Raw genomic sequence first — 13,321 nt, forward strand, 5'->3', positions numbered from 1 at the left:
TATTTAACTTCTCCCTCTTTTCAATTTTGATACAAATATTAAAGCATAATACCCTTATTTTAATTACTTGATATCTGATGCCCTTAGGGCAGTGATACTGAATACCTCAACTATACCTTCCCTGATTTAATATAAAGTGTGAGAATCAGAAAATAACTTTTAATCTGCGGGTCTGAACTGCTTTGCATTTCTTCTGAAATGTTCACCATTTGAAAGGCAAAAGTCTGACTTTGGACTTACTGGAAAATTTTAAAACCACCTCAAATTCCTAGACACTTAAGATGGCACAAGGCTGTTCTTATATGTAAAACAGCAGGACTCAGGACTGATTTATGTCTGTTACTCTGCTGATTTTTCTGTCTTGAAGCACTTAGGGCTGTAGAACAATTTTAGTGCACATTGTATTAAGAAATGCTGGAATCTGTAAATCATGTTGTGGGTACCTGTCCCAGCATCTTTCACAAGCTGCTGTAATGTGGCACTCCCTGAAACGAAGTCCTGAACACAGCATTCCTTCACATTACCACTACTGTCTTGGAGACAGGTTGGAAAACCCATTACTTCCAAGAATTTGCTCTGGAGAAAATTCTGCCTCAGAGGAGTAGTCTGTACCGTGCACACTGCTTAGATCCTCTCTCCCTGTGGAATGAATCTAAAACCCAGCAGAGCTCTCTGTATTAGGACCCGCTGCTTTGAATTACACAGACCTTATTTTTGTGAGCAGTTTCTTAAACTCTGCTGCCTTTCTACTGTTCATAGCATTTCCAACCATTACCAGTCTGTAAAAGAAAAGCCAACACAGGCATTTTGTAGCAGGAAATAGATCAATCCTTTAGAAGAGTAAATGCAACCTGGCAGTGTTACTATATGATCCTATTCTAGAGGTGAGAGATAGCAGACATGAGCAGTCCTGTAGAAATCAATGTTGACTATATCTCTAGTTGCTCACTTACAGTGAAGGCTCAAAATCAGGCTTTCATATTGCCCTAAATGCAGGAAATGTAATTAAGTCTTGTTGGTTCCAGTGCTTTTCCATTTAGGATTAAATTGTCATGTTTTGTAGGTACAAGGCTAGCGATATACTTTGTATGTTATTTGCAATGCAGTAGATTATAAAATGTACCTAATATGTATATTTTTTAATAGTAATGTTAATTAAATCATAGCTTTCAGAAGGCAACAATTTTATTTTGTTTTTAGGTGGGGTCCTCCTGCAGTTTAATGATTTAACATGTGCGAGTGCTGTTCCCCCATCCTGTGCTTGGGAGCTGTGCAGAATCAAAGCTATTCAGATTTATAGGGGCACAGAGAGACTGTCACACTTGGAGTGGCTCAGTATTCACCCTGTCATGCAACCAGCACTGGACTCTGAGTACAAAGAGCTGATTTCAAGCAGTTGTGTCTCTGCCATGGGATAGTCTTCTTCTTGCTTTTAGAAATGAAAAAAAATAGAAACAAAAGCAGATCACTGTGGTTTTTTGTCTGAATTTCTGAACTCTTAGCTTTTCTCATATCTCACTGTGTTCAGTGCCCCTGCTGTAATTTCCTGTCCTTCAGGGCATGGCTTTAATTTCTCCTGACAGCTAGTGAGGTTATTGACTATAGAGTTCCATAGCTAAAAATGCCAGGCATTTCCACAAGGGAGTCTAACACAAACTTGTCTGAACCTCATTTTCATTTTGTTGAAGGGTCTGTGTCAGCGTCTCTTTTCCCTAACCACTACTCAGTCCCACGAGGATTCCCAGTAAGAGGGAACTCCCCAGCCTTCACATAGCCACATTTCTGAGCCCTGTGTAAAATTCATAGAGTGTGTTTGCTTTCCTGTGGTCTGTAGGCATGTATCCCATAGTAGGGCTGGGAAAATGATGCAGTTAAAAGCTGCTGCTGTTGTGAGGGGTAAGCTGTGGTCATATCTGCTTGTTTCTCAGACAAAGGAAGGATGAGCTGGAACAGAGGATGTCTGCTCTCCAGGAAAGCCGAAGGGAGCTCATGGTTCAGCTAGAAGGCCTCATGAAACTGCTGAAGGTAAGGAGCTCCACCAGGAGCTACCAAGGAAAACGCAAAGTGAAGTGAGAGGAGAAGGAGGATATGTAATCTGAATTCTGAAGAACCCGTTTCTACTCACAAAATTTGGCTGTGTTTCCCTCCCTTTTCATTTTTTGCCTTGGTTTTTTAATTCAGGGGTTTCAGATGAGGGTAAGATGAGGATGTTCCTGTAGGAGCACTGCATCATCATAGTCACCTCCTGCTAAGAGGAGTAAGAAAATGAAAAGAAACCAACATGTAAAACAAGTTAACTATTGGCTGTAAGAAAAAAGCTCAGCACTGTGTACTGTTATTCACTGCAGCTGACAGTATAGAATCACTAGGCTAGTTCCTTTAACTTTGCCCTGAAGTTAAAGTTTCTTTAACTTATTCAGTTGCTGGTTCTCTCAGATGAGTCATTTGACAACCACATCTCCCTCTCTCACCTCAGAGATGCTTTCCCTACAACATATGTTTCATTTTCACGGATACAGAAGCAGGCCCTTGTTAAACAGATGAAACATGTCTCAACAAAGGATCTCAGTTAAGAACGAAGATACCAAAAAGCATGTACATTTTTAAAGACAGACTAGGGTAAGATGGAAGATGTGTTTTTATATGCAGCTCTGTTTTACCTGATGTGCTTCAGGACAGATGATTCCACAAATTTGCATTGGAAGAAAGTGCCCTGAACAGAATAGGAGTCTGTTTAGTTGTTGTCTATGGCAGATCAAATGAGTTCATGGAAATTCAGTGTAACTTGGGTCAAATATGGCTCAGATAAGAGCAGGAGGAATTCCACTGAAATCCGTTTAGCAGCATGCCTCAATTTAGATGCAACATGGATCTACTTAGATCCATTTGCATCAAAGGATGAGTTTGACACCTTATCTCACTTGCCCCTCCTTAGACACAGGCTGCTGCAGCCACAATGCACCTCAGCAGCAGAGCCCACTGAAGAGCCAGCAGATTTTTAGCAGCTGCAAGTAGGCAGGATACTTTTTGTTCTATCCATGAAATGCTGCAGTGCCACAACTAGCAGTGAAAGCTGCTTGCTGTTACTCTCCACTGCCTGGACAAAGAAAATTTGGGGTGGGAAATGACAGCAGCTTTCTGCACACTTTGCACTGTTCTGGTGTTTCAAAGTGTGCAGAGGTGGGACTTTAACCTGGTCTCATATCTTCAACTATCTTGATTGGACCTTTAACCCTGTGCTCCAAATTTGGTGGGTTTTTTTGTTCGTCACTTACTGGTTCATCTCATGTGCTGATCCTCTTTTTCTTTAGGAAGAAGAATTGAAACAGGTAGCAAGTTACCTTCTCTTTGGAGGCCTTACTAATTCCTAAATTTGATTGTGTTCCTGTGATTTGTGTTGCTTCCTTTGCTTGAGAAGTGTGTGTGTGTGTTCTTTTGACAAAAATTAATATTTTGCAGTTCTTTCCCACATTAGTGTCTTGGAGCAGTTTTCACAATGAAACATCTTAGCACTCTAGAAAGTGAGTCATGGCTACAAGGAATCTTTATCTCCTTCCTCTATGCAAGGAGTATAAACTAAATATGTAAGGTATAGAAACCACCCCTCAAATGTAGTGAAACCAACCTAGAATATGTATTAAATAGATAACACTTTGAAAACGTAATGAGAAATTTTGTACTTTCAAGGAAAACATAAATGAGCTTTAATTAGGCAAGGGCAATGAGTTTGAAAGCCCATTTTATCCAGAAAATGTCACAGCATAGTGTGCACATCTTTAAAAGTCTGCAGTGACGCTAACAGTCCCATGAGTCTTCAGGGAAATAAATGTTTTCTGCAGCCTAGATCAAAATGAGGAAGTATTTCATTAATAATAGTAAATTTTAGAAGATTTAAATCGTAAATTTAGATTTTTTTTTACTAGTAAAATTGCATTAATAGTAAATTTTAGAAGATTGATTTGTTTTGGAGCTTTTTGGTATTGTAATGGATCTTGGAAATATATTAGGCTTTTTAAAAAAGGCACTTTTCAGATAGCAGTCTGATTTATGAGTTCAATAAAAGTGTTTCATTTTAACAAAACACACTTCCTCCTGCTTTCATCAGCAGAAGTGCAGTCACAAGTCTGATGTGTTCTGTCTATGATACAGAATGCAGAGTTTGTAGATAATGCTCACCTTCATAAAACCAACATTTGGCTAATTTTTGTAGAGCATTAGTTTGTTGCACACACACACAAAAAATCTGACCAAATACCACCTCTGTGTAAGGGCTGTCTTTTTTTATTCTGAAGATTTGTTTGTGAAAAAGAAGCTTCCAGTGTGACAGGAGTTACCTTATGTGAAATGCTCACTGGACAGTGTAAGTGAAAGCACATTTTCAGGCTGCTATGAGGTATTTTTATGAGATTTTTTTATTCCAAGAGTAATAGCCTCACTGAATACCAGGTGATGATGCTAAAGAATTACTCTCACCATTTCCGTTTAATGATCCCCATTATGCTATGCCATTTCATGATCTGTTGAGAGAAACAGGATTAAATTAATTTCTGGAGGAATTCAATTGGAATGAGCAGCCTGGCAATTCATCTAATGCTTATGAATTATCTATTTCTCCCTTGCCCTTCCTTGAGAAAGGATAATGGGTTCTTCACATCCCTGCCGTTTTATGAGGCTGTGCGATTTCCCCATATGTCATCCCAGTTCAGTCCCAGCAGAGGGAGCAATGGGCTAAAACTCCTGAAAAGCCAGTTTTCATTTCAAGCGTTTTATGCTAGACATGCATGACACTTGATAGTGGGAAAATTTTCGTCTAGCAAGAGTTAACTTAAGAGCTGTAGCAATTTGACTAGAGATGGTGAATTAAATAAAATACCTGAAAATTTTCCTGGGAGGCATGAGAACACTGATAGCTGCAACCAAGTACAGCACAAAAGCTGAAGCTATCCAAATACCCATGGTGGCTGTGGTAGCTCCTCTTTCAGCATGCTTTAGTCCTTAGCTGATAGAGCTGTCAAGGTTTGGGAGCAATTCAGTGCTTGTCTTCCCTGCTGACCTTACCAAGAAGTTAAGACTGGCTGTCATAACAGATTTCAGACCATTAGGCCCAGCCTTTGAAAACCACAATTCTCCTGATAACCACTAAGCAGGAATCCAATCCTAATACCACTTCATTCCCACAAACCTGAGCTGAGGTGGATCCAGATGAGTAAATATATTAAGTTTTCATCTCTCTGAAATCAGGCATTCCCTAATATCCTCCTATTTCAACTTGCTGTTCATCAGTTCTGTCTGATACTGCCCAAATAATATAAAAAGTGAGGAGTTTTTTCCTGGACAAGGAACTCTGAATGCTTCATCTTCCTGTGCTTCCCAAACATTATGTGTTTGCTTATCATAAACACAACATTTCAATCATAGCTGCAGAGCAGACAGAGGGTAAGCACTGAGTGTGCAGCAGCTTTCACATCTCTTAAGGGAAAATTCCAGCCCAAAAGTGCTGGTGGGCATCTGTTATTTTTAGTAAAAAGAATGCCTATTCTGAAGTTCATTCCTGAATATGACTTGATGGGAAGCAAATTTTGTCCTTTTTTTTTCCTCATCTGTCTCTGAAAGTTCCCACTGTTGTTGATGTTTCCAGAACAGAGATAAAAGGCAAAGGGGACCTAAATAAAAAGGCAAGTGAAAAAGGGCACTTGTCTTTCAGAGAGCTGAGAACATTTTGCAAATGTGTTTCAGTGAGGATGAAATGTGATCTGTCAGGGCATGAAAGAAGAAAGCTGTGGGTCCTGGATGCCCTGCCTGATGTGCAGGGGTTATGACTAACAAGGACCTTGGAGCATCTCCACGTTGCTCTGGGCCCTTCCTCTGGAGGACTAAATATCTCCATTTCTGCTGGAACTGGTAGAGATGATTCTAGAAACAGGATAGCATCTGGCCTTTATATATTTGATTTGCCTTTCATCCATCATGTAAATGTTCCAAGACCGATCATTGAAATTATAAGTATTAAATCCTCCATTATTCTATCAGCAATGTGCTTATTTCTCATAAACCTAATTTACCCGTGATGGCTTTCAGGTGATAATGTCTCTTAGAAAGGGGTGATAGAATAAAAGGACAAATAGCTTAATATTCTGATACATTATTTATGGTCCAGGCCAGGAATTTATAAAAATCTCAAGGGCAATGCTGCATTCATCCTGCAATGGCCTGCTCTTGTCTTTTTTAGAACATATTCAATGAACATAATGAGAGGTGCAGTGGCAAACAACAGCAGAGTCAAAATAAATGCTTTGGAAAGAGTTAAGAAAGCCTCTTGTATTTTTAAAATAAAGCCAAGATAAGGGGGAAAAACCACCACTTTTGACTGAAAACAACCGGGAGCTTGTGTTGCAGTTCCCCTTTAAAAACACTCAGACCACCTCCATCCTTGGCATCTGCTAAACCCTGGGTTTCAAAAGCCATGTGCAGTTTGGTGTGGCTCCAGCATTAGTTTTTTTCTTTCATGGATACACATTCCCAGGACTTTGAAACAGTGGATGAGAAGAATGCTGTGTCTCTTCACTCACTCACCTAGCTGCATTAGTAAAAATTGCAATTTTGTAAAGTCTGCTTGAATTTCAGCTAAGTGATCCTAACTGTGAGGTGCTAACAGCATGACATTTATATGACTGGTGTTAAAACATTTTCACTTCCAGCAGCTGAATCCATAGCAGGAATTTATATTGCCCTATCCCCACAGTGTTTTGGGAGTGCCTGTGTATGTCCTGTGGAGCAGATAATTTAATAGTGGATTAAACAGTTCTCTAGTTCCAAATAAAAAGCAGAAATTTGTGTTATTTATTGCGAGTGTCAGACTTTATGTGAGTGAGAGGTTGCACATACCATGAACTTGTTCTGCAGGGAGGCAGAGGGCAGGTCTGTGATCAGCTCTCATGGCAGGGCTCTGCTGAAAGGGGCTGCTCTGGTCCCTTGCCCAGGCTGAAAGCCACACTGGTGCCAGCAGCTTTCCCCTTCTCACAGCCAGAATGGGTTACAGTATAGCAACATGCATGGGGGAGTGAGAGGGGAGAGGGCAGAGAGGTCTCTAGTGTGGTCTTTATTAACTTGGATTTTTTTTTAATTTAGCTGCCTGACATTTTCCCATGCTTAAAGGAAGTCAGATCTTGACTCATATTTTCCTATTTACTGTTTCTCTACACAGAAGCCTTGCTGTCAACTAACAACTGACTTTGGTTTATTTCTTCTAGCAAAATTAACATTGCCCAACTGATCTACAACCAGCACAATGCCTTTGAGCTGAGGGCTGGGTGAGCAGGACAGCAGGCAGGCTCTTGCACAGCCCCAGTTTAACCCCTGGATTGTTTTGCAGACGCAGGGGGCAGGCTCCCCACGTTCCTCACCCAGCCACACCATCAGCCGGCCGATCCCCATGCCCATCAGGTCTGCCTCTGCCTGCTCCACCCCGACCCACGCACCTCAGGACTCTCTGACCGGGGTGGGAGGAGATGTGCAGGAAGCCTTTGCACAAAGTAAGTCTCATTAATAGCTTGTTTGAGGCACCTGGAGACTGAAGAATCATTATTTCTTGTGGTTACTGACTAAATGTACTTGGGCTTCTGAGTGGCATGCAATGAAACAAAACAAAACAAAAAATATCTGTGCATTTTTGCCATTGAAAATCAACTTTGTCAGCCATCAAAGCAAGCAGGTAAACAAAAACTGGACAATGATGCCAATTAATGGAGTTTGGGGTAAGAAGGAATTTCGGTGCAAGAGGGATGAAACAGTCATCACTGCTCTTTAACCAGAAAAATTGCTATTGACCTCAGCAGGTATTGTCAGTTTGTTTGGTTTTAAATAAAGACTTTCCTAGAGGTAAATGAAAAATCATAGAATTAATTCAAGTGGAAAGGGCTTTTGTAAGTCACTTTGTCTTTCTGCCCCAAGAAGGAGGGCTTCAAAGTGAGATCAGAACATTCAGGACCTTTACCAGCTGAGTTTTGGATGGCCCCTGTCACTCATTTTCTCTGTTGCAGTGTTTCTCCATCCTTACTGTGTAAATTTCTTGTCCTTCTATCTGATTGGAGCATCCCTTGATTCAACTTGTATCTGTCATCCCTTGTCTTTTTGCTTTGGGCCTGAGAAGGGTCCAGTTAGACTAGACAGGAGTCAAGTCTGAAAGTCTAGGTGAAACCTTTCTTTGCATTTCCAGAAAACTCATCGCCTTCCCACTCTTTTTTTCAAGTAAGAATAAATTTTAAACGGTTTTGAATTTCTAAGGCCACAAATTAAATTATTATGTTGAATAACACAGAAAGTGAGTAGTCTGTGTTATCTAAATGAAGAAACATTCCTTATTTTTAATCTACACACTCTAAAATACTTACATGATTGTAATTCTATGATCTTAATAATTTTTCCCTTTTTCCCTAGCACAAATTAAATATAAGTTTAAATGTAAGCTCAGAAGTTCCTCTGCTACAGTAGAGGTGTGCTTCTTCCCAGGAACCCAGTTCAGTTCTCTCATGCACCCTTCCCCTTGATTTTCCTGTAAATTGTATCTTTGTGTATATTTTTGGACAAGGTTGAATCTGTAGTTCAATCAAGAATTTTCTCCTAAAGTGCTGGTCAGTTCAAGTATTGAACATGGGGTAATTCCTGCTCTCAACATAACGGGTTGTTGCTAATCTCATTTTCTGTGGCAAAACAAAAACATGCAAAAAGTCTTCCTTTTTTTCTGCTATGAGAAAAATTGAGAGAGGCAAAAGTAGGGAGCCCTAGCTCCTATGCCATTATGGGACAGCTTCTTCTGGAGTTAAGAGTAAGATGAATAATGTAGTGGCCACAATAAAATATCCATATACAATGCTAGGTCTGCCTCAGGCAAATGCATTTTAAGTGTAAAAATGTGTTCTGTTCAAGATCAAAAGCAATATAAGAAGTTATGTGATCACATTTTAAAACTGCTGCATTTGATAAATGCCTAGGTTTGTGTCATTATATACTTTAAGCTCTAGATGGGAAGGTCAAACCCAAAGAACCTGAAGCCAGCATTCTGTCACATCTTGACATACGACTTTGTGAGGGGGGTTGGGCTGAGATTTTATGGCTCCATTCTCTGCTGCACCAACAGAGATCTGCCTATGTATATATAGACAAGCCATGGCTAAAGGATGTTTTCGTAGTTTCTGTTTTCTCTTTCACAGAATTTGCAATAGTTCAGAGGCACAAATTTGGGAAGACTTTAGAGAGGGAGTGGTTCCCTGTGTGTATGTGTAAGGGAAAGTTTAACTACTGTAATTTACATTCCAGTAACTATTTGCTCATGGATACATTAAAAAATACCTCTTTAGGATTTGGGAAACTTTTTAAAATGTATTGGTTTGCATTCAGTGAGTTTTAAAAAATTGACAGTAGCCAATTCCTGTAAATAATTCCTTTTGGAAGACTAGGGATTCTGTGGAAGATATTGATTATTCAGCTATTCAACAATAGTATCTGTGTTTGGGATTTGAGGGAGTTAAGCACACGTTACCCACACACCCCTCCTAAGGAAGGAGTATTCCATGCAGCTCACAAGAATCTCTCATGATTGATGGTTAAGGGAATATTGCCAGATTCAGCAGGGAAACACTTCTCAGATGCATTATTAGAAAGAGTTTAAAAGCAGCCTGGGGCTGTTTAGAGAGGCAATAGTCCTCCCTTTATTAAAAAAAAACAAGGGGGGTTGGGGAGAGAGAGAGAGAGAGAGAGTAAATTATAGAATATACAAGAAAGTCCTTGAGCTGCAGGAAAGGCTGAGAGGAAGCAGAGAAGAGAAATCCGTATAGTCTCGATGAGGGATGAGGTCAAGTGTGTTTCTTCAACATTTGCCATAATTATCTGGCAAATACCTGGCAATAATAGTGTCATTAAGCAGAGCTGTGGGAACTTATAGAAAACGCTTCATTTCTTCCCTCCTCCCCCACAGGCACTGTAAATGAGTTCATGCTGGATTTAATCTTCCAGACCTGGTCTGCTGGTGTCACCACACAAATGCAAGCTTGATGGCAATGAATAATCTCCACATATCTGGCATTGTGATTAAATGAAGCATGAGGGCAGGCTTCTGCTTTTGCATACAGCATAAGTAAATGAGGCCATTCTGCAGAGAACTCTTCTGCACGTGCCCCTTGTAAGGACTTTGATACCCTGAATTATCACAGTGACAGCTTTCAGCAGGGTCAGAACTGCTTTCAACAGTGAAACATATGTCGTGTGAATAATAGTAACACTGTGCTTTGTCCACCTCTTGCTTCAGGTGCAAGACGAAACTTAAGAAATGATTTGCTGGTGGCAGCAGATTCAATCACCAACACCATGTCTTCTTTGGTAAAAGAACTAAATTCTGGTGAGTGAAGGGGAATAGTCCCCACGGTGACATTTCACATTTATATGAAAAAAAGCGGGAGGTAGGAAGATGCATATCTTCAAAGCTTTTTATGCTTTTATTTAAAAAATCTTTAAATAACAGCTTCTGGAATTCAATGGGTCTCAAAGCCATGGATGTAGAGGTGCAGCTGGATACAATGAAAACTTTGTGATTCCGCATGGAGTGGGATTTCACTCTTTAGAAATTCAATTTAGCAAAGATCATACAAGACCTGTTGTAATATGCAATCTGTATTATTACCATTAAAATATCCTACCTAATAACTGAGATAAGCAAAAGCTTCAGTATTTGGTCCCATCACAGGAAGAAAACTATAAGCTTTGCCAATATATATATAGAATAATATGTTTTTATTCACTGTGAGGAGGTGGCATTCTCGGTCGGAAAGGCAAAGAAATGCTTAAAGAAATAGGGAAGTATACTTTTGTGAAAGTTAAATGGGACTTTTTGCTTCACAGAAGTGGGCAGCGAGACAGAGAGCAATGTGGATTCTGAGTTTGGGCGGACTCATTTTGATGACCTGGTTCCCTCCCCGACGTCTGAGAAGGCTTTCCTGGCACAGATCCATGCCCGGAAGCCGGGATACATCCACAGCGCTGCTGCCACCGGCTCCATGCGCAGTGACATGTGGGTACCTGCTTGACACCCCTTCCTCATCTCATTCTCCTGCCTCTGAAAACAGTGTGCAGCACACGGCATTTCCTCTCCCTCTCAATTATCTGGGTTAAAAAAAAAAAATAAAGAGCATAAATGCAAGTGAGGAGTGCTTCATGGTTATATAGTAAGTAGTGGGCTCTGTAAACAATAAAGCCTGGAACTTAGGACTCCTTCAGGAGTCTCACATCCAGCCTGGAATGCTCAGACAGCATGGAGGCTGTGGGACAGCTGTTTTCCCAAACATGCCCTGCAGTCCTATTCACTGTTTATCCAGACTGAGGGACCTGTTAGGGCTCACTGGAAAAGGAGAAATGTGTAAATGGAAAAGACAGAATGCTTTTCATTGACCTACTCAATTGATGAACAAACAGATTGATTGATTTTTTACAACCTGATCCTTCCTTTCAGAGACAATAGGCATCTTTCTAGTTATTTTTAGTTCAGCCTCATCGTATGAAGTTACTGAGAACTTCTGTTACTCATTTCCTTAGGGGAATTCCTTCAGCAGAATATGCCCTTTGGTGTATTCATGAGAGAGGGAAATAACAGAAGTGTTCTCCACTGCCAGGCAAATACTAACCAGTGGAACATGTGGTTAGACTAAAAGTATCCCACAGTCCTCATAGATGACCATAAAGGGATGTTTTGTTGACTCTGAATGTCACTCATCTCAGGAGGCTATTTATTAATAATTGTCTTTAGGGTTACAGAAGATGGAGACCCTTATGTCAGAGCAGATGATGAGAATTACGAGAACGACTCTGTCCGCCAGCTGGAGAATGAACTGAAAATGGAGGAGTACCTGAAGCAGAAGCTGCAGGATGAGGCTTACCAGGTGGGAGGAGGACACCAACTGCACATGTTTCTTCATAAGTGAGAAAGGTTGATGGTCCTCAGGTGCCCATCTGGGCTCTGGGGTGTTATCTCTTCTGGGTTACCAGAGTAGCCACATTCCAAAAACTGCTGCCACCCTTCCACAGACACCCTTCTGTGCATCCAGCCTTCGTGCATATCCAAGAAGACCACACTGCCTGAGGCGCACACAGCAGTAGTCCATAAGGGTATCAGAGGACCAGGTGGGACAAAACTGCCTCTGAGCTTGTTATTGCCCATGCCTACCAAGTCACTTAGATCTCATTCTCCACTACCACAGGTGCTGGTTGGTGGTGTCGAGATGTCCTGCTCTTTGCATATCTTTTTTTTTCTCCAATAGCAAAAAACATTTGTAAGGGTTTCTCCAGTGAACTGAAGCTCAAGTACTGTCTGTGTGTTACTGTCATTGTCATAATCTGGAGGTACAGAAAAGGGTCTGAAACTAATTGTATCCCAGAGAACCAAGTATTCAACAAGCATCTGGTACAGAGAAGCCTGGGGATTTGTTATTAAACACCTCCCTGAGGAAGCTCCCAATGGGCATTTGTTTAAGAGTCTGAGTAAAGCAAATATGCCAGGGGGAGCTGGAATTCTGTAAATGCCCATATCTGCATCATGATCTCCACTTCTATCTAGTGTTGCACTAGTGTTGCAGATTATTGTTTTCAGTTATTCTGACTTGGAATATCTGAATTTAAAATACATTACATCTTACAAATGTGGAAATAGTGTCACTAGGAGGGAAAACCTAGTTCAGTTATTTGGGAGCAGAGCTGAAGCAAGCAAAAAAAAAAGAAGCAAATAACTTCATTCCCACATGGTGATTGGCTCAGATTTGGACCTCACCCCTAAAGAACATATTGAATGGGCTAAAGAAACCAAGTTAGACATGTTCTGAGAGACCAGATGTCTGCAAATGAGATTCAGTTTACGGGCAGGAATTCTTTAAACTGCTGATTTCTAGGAGCTAATAAAATCTAGCCCTTTTTTCTGGTAATTTTCCTCTAGTGTTCGGTGCTGGTCACTTTGGAGACAATCTGACAGGCTTGTGTTGTAATGAAGATTGGCTACTCTTATGGCCTTCTTCTCTGTGATGCTGCTAGGATATGTTAGTGTGGTAGAAGTTCATTGAACCTTATCAAAATTTGAGGTAACTTTGAGGTTGATGTGAACATCTTGTTGTTGTTGTTGATGTAGACGCTGCTGTATGGTCATGTTAGCTGGCCAAAAATCATTTCATTGCAGAGGTCTTTAAGGACATGATAAAAGGAGCAGGACTGTTACAGATCATTTACTAAGGCAACAGCAAGTGACATAGGGGCAATTGTCGTAATTTTTTATCCAAGACAGGAAATG

The 13,321-nt window shown here is 40.6% G+C and overlaps 1 protein-coding gene across 12 annotated transcripts in view; it reads left to right on the plus strand.

The window, feature by feature from the left end:
- DTNA (dystrobrevin alpha) overlaps positions 1-13,321 on the plus strand; it is a 221,195-nt gene that overhangs the window by 196,496 nt on the left and 11,378 nt on the right. For all 12 annotated transcript variants that reach the window (XM_088174570.1, XM_088174556.1, XM_088174548.1 and 9 more), the window contains 5 exons: positions 1,929-2,025; positions 7,373-7,532; positions 10,304-10,393; positions 10,894-11,062; positions 11,795-11,927. In XM_088174570.1, coding sequence (XP_088030696.1) covers positions 1,929-2,025; positions 7,373-7,532; positions 10,304-10,393; positions 10,894-11,062; positions 11,795-11,927 — 649 coding nt within the window. The remainder of the gene's footprint in view (positions 1-1,928; positions 2,026-7,372; positions 7,533-10,303; positions 10,394-10,893; positions 11,063-11,794; positions 11,928-13,321) is intronic.

Source organism: Sturnus vulgaris, chromosome 1, assembly GCF_052056855.1.
Source record: "Sturnus vulgaris isolate bStuVul1 chromosome 1, bStuVul1.hap1, whole genome shotgun sequence".
In the NCBI taxonomy this organism is placed as follows: Eukaryota; Metazoa; Chordata; class Aves; order Passeriformes; family Sturnidae; genus Sturnus; species Sturnus vulgaris.